This window comes from Cebus imitator, unplaced genomic scaffold (genome assembly GCF_001604975.1).
Source record: "Cebus imitator isolate Cc_AM_T3 unplaced genomic scaffold, Cebus_imitator-1.0 Scaffold321, whole genome shotgun sequence".
Lineage (NCBI taxonomy): Eukaryota > Metazoa > Chordata > Mammalia > Primates > Cebidae > Cebus > Cebus imitator.
In genome coordinates this window covers 1,781,534-1,788,364 of record NW_016107636.1, presented here as the reverse complement: position 1 = coordinate 1,788,364, position 6,831 = coordinate 1,781,534, and the positions used below count along the sequence as shown (strand labels likewise).

The 6,831-nt window shown below is 38.7% G+C and overlaps 1 protein-coding gene across 1 annotated transcript in view; it reads right to left on the bottom strand.

The window, feature by feature from the left end:
- The window catches only part of ZBTB11 (zinc finger and BTB domain containing 11), a 33,867-nt gene that overhangs the window by 20,819 nt on the left and 6,217 nt on the right, over nt 1–6,831 (bottom strand). The window contains exons 2-3 of the mRNA XM_017504338.2: nt 4,997–5,232; nt 4,138–4,369 (exon numbers count right to left, since the gene is read on the bottom strand). Of these exons, the coding sequence (XP_017359827.1) occupies nt 4,138–4,369; nt 4,997–5,232 (468 nt within the window). The remainder of the gene's footprint in view (nt 1–4,137; nt 4,370–4,996; nt 5,233–6,831) is intronic.

Here is a 6,831-nt window from a genome sequence, read left to right as displayed (position 1 = left end):
TGCAATGGCGCAATCTCGGCTCACCGCAACCTCTGCCTCCTGGGTTCAGGCAATTCTCCTGCCTCAGCCTCCTGAGTAGCTGGGATTACAGGCACGCACCACCATGTCCGGCTAATTTTTTGTATTTTCAGTAGAGATGGGGTTTCACCATGTTGACCAGGATGGTCTCGAGCTCTTGACCTCATGATCCACCCGCCTCGGCCTCCCAAAGTGCTGGGATTACAGGCTTGAGCCACCGCGCCCGGCCACCTTCAATCTTTTTACACACACATGCCCTACAAAACATTTTAATCAAATGAAATGGACAATTTTCCAAAATGAAAAGGTTGTAGACATCTATTACAGGGCAATGTGAATATAGTTAACACTACTCAACTGTACACTTAAAAAAAATCATTATGGCCCGGTGACGTGGCTCACGCCTATAATGCCAGCACTTTGGGAAGCAGACTGCTTGTGGCTAGGAGTTTGAGACCAGTCTGAGCAATACCGTGAAACCCTGCCTCTACTAAAATTACAAAAATTAGTTGGGCATTGTGGTGCATACCAGTAATTCCATCTACTCAGGGGGCTAAGGCAAAAAAACTGTTTGAACCCAAGAGGAGGAGGGTGCAGTAAACTGAGATGGTGCCACTGCACTCCAACCTGGGCAACAGAGCAAAACTGTCTCAAAAAATAGTAATAGTAATATTAATCATCATCATTATGGAACTCTTACACAGTGGTGGTGGTAATGTAATGAGTACACCAGGATGAAAAACAGTATGGAAGTGCCTCAAAAACTAAAAATGTAACTACCATATGATCCAGCAATCCTACTACTGGGTATTTACCCAAAGAAAAGAAAATTATATGTCAAAGAGATACCTGCACCCCATATGTACTGCAACACTATTCACAATAGCCAAGAAATGAAATCAACCTACATATTCATCAACAGATGAGTGGAAAAAGAAAATGTGATAAATATACACAATGGAATACTTTTCAGCCATAAACAAAATGAAATCTTGTCATTTGCAGCAATATGACACACCTGGAGAACATTATGCTAAGTAAAATAAGTCAAGGACAGAAAAATAAATACCAAATGTCCCCAAATGGGGGAGCTAAAAAACTTAGATCACGCAAGTAGAGAGAAGAGTTATGGTTATTAGAAGATGGGCAAGGTGAGAAGAGGGGAGTACAGGAGGAGATTGGTTAATAGATATAAAATTACAGCTAGCTAAATAGAAGGAATAACTTTGAGTGTTGTATAGCACCACAGGGTATATAGTTAACAACTGTTTATCATGTATGTTCAAAAAGCTAGAAGGGACCTGGCATGGGGGCTCATCCCCCATAATCTCAGCACTGAGAGAGAGGTAGGAGAAGTCCAGGAGTTCAAGACCAGCCTGGGCAACAAAGTCAGACTCTATCTCTGTAAACAAACAAACAAACAAACAAACAAAAATCAAAAAATCAGTTGGGGAGGGTGGCATGCACCTGTGGTCCTACCTACATAGGAGGCTGAGACAGGAAAACTGAGCCCAAGAATTGTTTGAGCCCATGACTGCACCAGCCCATGACTAGCCTAGGTAACAGAATGAGACTCTGTCTCAAAAAACAAAAAAACAAAAAAACAAAAAACAAAAAGGCTGAAAGAATTTTGAGTGTTTCCAACACAAAGAAAGGTAAATAATTAAGGTGATAGTGTATCTTAATTACCCTCATTTGATCATTACTAATTGTATACATGTACCAACATATGATTTTGTATACTGTAAGTATGTACAATTATTACATGTCAACTAAAAATAAAAGGGGGAGCCTCTCTAAACCAGTTCTATTTCCGGGACTATCTGAAAATAAATCAATAGAAGAAAAAAACCAGTAAGAGGGTAATTTTTTTTAAACAATTTAAAAACTTGAAAAAAATCTCCTCTCTCTCAAATGAAATAGATAATTATTACAGATGGTAAAATTATGGTTGCCATCCAGGGGTATGGCAGATTAACATACCCTAAATGACCCACTTAAGAACTTTTTTTGTTGTTGTTTGAGACAGGGTCTCGCTCTGTTGCCCAGAGTAGAGCTCAGTGTTGCAGTCTTGGCGCACTGCAACCTCTGCCTCCTGGGGTCAAGTGATCCTCCTATCCCAGCCTCCCAAGTAGCTGGGACTACAGGCATATGCCACCATGCCTGGTTAATTTTTATAAATTTTGGTAGCCTCAGGGTTTTACCACATTGCCCAGGCTGGTCTCAAGCTTCTGAGCTCAAGCAATCCAACTGTCTCAGCCTCAAAAAGTATTGGGATTACCTGTGTGAGCCACTGTGCCCAGCCTTATCTATTTAATATTTAAATCAAACATATGTTTAAAATAATGTCTATTTGGCCGGGCGCGGTGGCTCAAGCCTGTAATCCCAGCACTTTGGGAGGCCGAGGCGGGTGGATCACGAGGTCAAGAGATCGAGACCATCCTGGTCAACATGGTGAAACCCCGTCTCTACTAAAAATACAAAAAATTAGCTGGGCATGGTGGCACGTGCCTGTAATCCCAGCTACTAAGGAGGCTGAGGCAGGAGAATTGCCTGAACCCAGGAGGCGGAGGTTGCGGTGAGCCGAGATCGTGCCATTGCACTCCAGCCTGGGTAACAAGAGCGAAACTCCGTCTCAAAAAAAAAAAAAAATAAAATAAAAATAATGTCTATTTTACCTATGATTGGCTTACATAATATTTACTGAATATACAAAAATATGCAAATGGAATGCAAATTAAATGATGTATTTTGTTGGAATATTAGGACACTGTGCCATAGTGTTTTCACGCAGACATTTCATTTGCTATATGCTGCTGAGAAACCAGAAAAGAGCAATACTCATGCTTTCTCTTTACGCTTCAGATACATGAAATATAGAGAAAAAATTCCAACGCTAACATGCCAAAAGAATAACCTGTGATAGGTTTTTATATTCAGATGGTTCAGTGTAAGATATATTTTCTTCTTTGAGTCACCAAATCCAGAAAAAAAACCCCAAATACCACTAATCTAGAATGTAATGCCAACTCTAAGCTCCAAAAAGTTTTTGCTTACATGTACATCCCTAAGTCTAGGCTAGTTCTTTGTATGCAGTGGATGCTTAAAAAATATTTATTTATATAGAGAAAGCTATTATTGCTTTCTATAAACATAAAGCCACTGCTAAGGAAAAATGTATCTTCCCCAAGAGGTAAAAAAAATAAAGCACAAAACGGTCAGTGGTTAACTAATTAAGAGTTTACATACCTAGATAAATTAACTTTTTGTTTCGAAAAGGAAAAAAATATTTCAATGTGATGTAACTACTTCAAAAGTTATAACAAGTTTGTATTATAAGAAAATGTGTAAATAATGTTACCTATTTTAATTCTTCCTAAATTTTCATTCGTTGACTCAGAAACCAATATATAAATTCTAGTGAAGCCAAAAGAAAGCCGAGCTATTTATCTGCAATAATATGATACAAACAAAAATAACCCTGGTATTTTGACTTTTCTATATTGATAATTTGATTATTGAACTTAATAAAGTAACAATGAATCTTTAAAAACCAAAAGACTTATAAAATATAATTACATGCCCCACAAAATAAGACACAAATAAGTCAATTTTTGCTTACTCTTTATTCTTAGAGGCAGGGTTTTGTTATGTTGCCCAGTCTGGGGAGCAGTGGCTATTCACAGGTACAATGACACACTACAGCCTGAACTCCTGATCTTAAGCAATCCTCATATCCCAGCCCCCCACGTAGGTGGGACTACAGGCATGCACCACCATACTTACCTTAAACAATCAATTTTTAAATAACATATTCATTTAATGTAATAATTCTGATGCAGTTGTGGATTTCTCTCAAACTGTTTTGAACAGTTTAAATCCCAGTAATTATTTTTCTGCTGTAACTGTCTCAAGAGGTAGTGAAAGGAAATGACAGCCTCTTCCATAATTCTTCCATAGAAATCTTGCTAAAAAGAACCTTTTCAGTTCAGCTTAGTCTACTGCTGTATGTGGCCTTCTCCTACTACTTCGGCATAAAGTCTGTGTGTGGAAGACACATATCCCCCTCTTCTAGAATGTCATTACAAACAAAAAGCAAGAGTAATAGAAAATCCTTACCAGAAAGATCCACCACAGCCTCATGACTGGAAACAGCTCCTTTCTCAATAAAAAGATCACGAAAATACTCGCTATTTGCTGACAAAACAGATTTATGGGCTTTGTACTCTTCTCCTTCAATTAGCAAAGTAACATCACAGAACTGGTTGGAAAGTCTCTGTTCGTTCAGCTGTTTTAAGACAGCTTGACAATGTTTTGGAGAAGAACGTTTTACCACTCCTTTGGTGTCAACCTGTCAAAACAAGTTTGAGAGCAGGAGAGATACATTACCTGTATTTTTTACTCTTAACAGGCTTTAAAACAAGACACACTACATATTACCTTTTACCAGGTATGAAGAAATAACATTCTTTCTTTGTTATCTATGTATTTAAATAAAAAGATATGTTGTCCTATCCTCCCTATTTTCTGCCACGTTCTTCATTCTACCTGACCTAATGAAAACCTGTATTTCACTTCTGGCTGCCTCTTATTACTGATCAGAAATGTGATGATGTATGAAACGGATGCAGGTGAAAAATGAAGACAGATTAATTTTACCCTGGGGCATAACCCAGAGACTGCTTCCAGAAATGTAAATCTATTTGTACCAATATGTTATCACAAAAGAAGGGAGGGGGGATAATTAACAACCAACCAACAGGTAATTATTAGTAAGTTCATCCTGAAAAAATAAACATTTATGATAAATGATGAGGCAGTATTAGCATACTTTCAGCTTATATAACAACACAGTACATTACCCATTTTGTCTTATTCAATATGAAGTCTTAGTGGTTTGAGAAAAGTAAGTCACCAAGGCTGCAAATACTAGTACACTAGTTACAAACGTTAAAGATGAATGGAGAGTACCACTTACAAACACAAGTTCATGTCTGGATACTGGCTTCTTTTTTGAAGGCCTGGAGGCTGTAGTTGGAGATGAAGTAAAGTTGCTCAGGTCATCTTCTGATTCATTACTTTCTTCTCCAGATTCTAGGTCTAGTCCCAATTCTTCCAACATTTCTGAAACATCTGATATTGGACGGGATCGATCTAATTTCTCCTGGCATTTGCTACACTGTTTAATGTAATCTTTGACTTGCTTCAATATACCTACAATGAAAATATTAACAAGTCAAATTTAATACTGTTCTTAAAACAGGGAATATATTATTTAGTCTGTGTATATTAATACATGTTTCAATACATATGTGCAGACACTCACATCCCATAAAATATGTAGAGTTCATTAGAATGTAAGGTACACTTTTTTTTTTCCAAAAAATACTAGGTTATTCAGTTGACAGAGGAAGAAAACAATTAAAAAAAATATATATATAAGGTTATAAATGATATTCCCATGCTGAGGTAATGTTGTTTATTCCCGGTTGTTTCCCCAACCATAAGATGACTATATAGGTCCACCCATTTCCATATAAGTTGCAATGTTTTCATGCAAGAGGGAAACTGTCAATATTCAACTGGTTTTGACTTATGCAAATTAACAATTGAGGCTGGGTGCGGTGGCTCACACCTGCAATCTCAGCACTTTGGGAGGCTGAGGCAGGTGGATCACTGAGGTCAGGAGGTTCAAGACCAAGCTGGCAAACATGGTAAAAAACCTGTCTCTACTAAAAATACAAAATTATCCAGGCATGGTGGCACACACCTGCAATTCCAGCTACTCTGGAGGCTGAGGCAGGAGAATTGCTTATAAACCGGGAGGTAAAGGTTGCAGTGAGCTGAAATTGCACCACTGCACTCTAGCCTGGGCGACAGAGATTGCCTCAAAACAAAAAACAAATTAACAATTTAATATGGCTCAAGCTAATACTTCTCCACCCTAGTGACATTAGGCATGGCCATGTGATTTGATGTGCACACATGTGATGTGTACCATATCTGAACAGAACCTTAAGGGGTACTGAGTATTTCACACTAGTTCTCGAATCTTTGTCCCCTCTCACAAGGAACAGCATGTCCAAAAGGATGCTGTTCTTAAACTTGAATTTCAGATGAAAAATGTTGAAACCAATCTGTAGCCTGGAACAGAACTACAATCAAAACTTGTAATGAAAGTTTAAAATAAATCTTTTGTTTTTGAAAGTTATGAGATTTTAGGGTTTAGTGAAATAACAGCATAAGCAATCTAACAAAAGTTGACTGTATACATGCCACTCACAAAAGATGATTCTGAATCTGAATTTCAACTTCTAGCTCCCGGACATGCTGGGGTAGGGTGAGGGCACAGGGATAAGGATTTATATACATACACATACATACATATATATGTACACACATACATACCATGTTGGCCAGGCTGCTCTACAACTCAAGTGATCTGCCCACCTCGGCCTCCCAAAGTGCTGGGATTATAGTTGTGAGCCACCATGCCTGGCCTCTGATTCACTCTTATCCACACACTTTGGATGCACTTAACTGTAGATACCCACAAACCAGCTTTTGATTTAGGCAAGGGAGAGTCATTTTGAAACTCTAGCACACACATCACAGGATAAAATAGGAAGAAGGGGGCCGGGCGCCGTGGCTCAAGCCTGTAATCCCAGCACTTTGGGAGGCCAAGGCGGGTGGATCATGAGGTCAAGAGATCAAGACCATCCTGGTCAACATGGTGAAACCCCGTCTCTACTAAAACTACAAAAAATTAGCTGGGCATGGTGGCACGTGCCTGTAGTCCCAGCTACTCTTGAG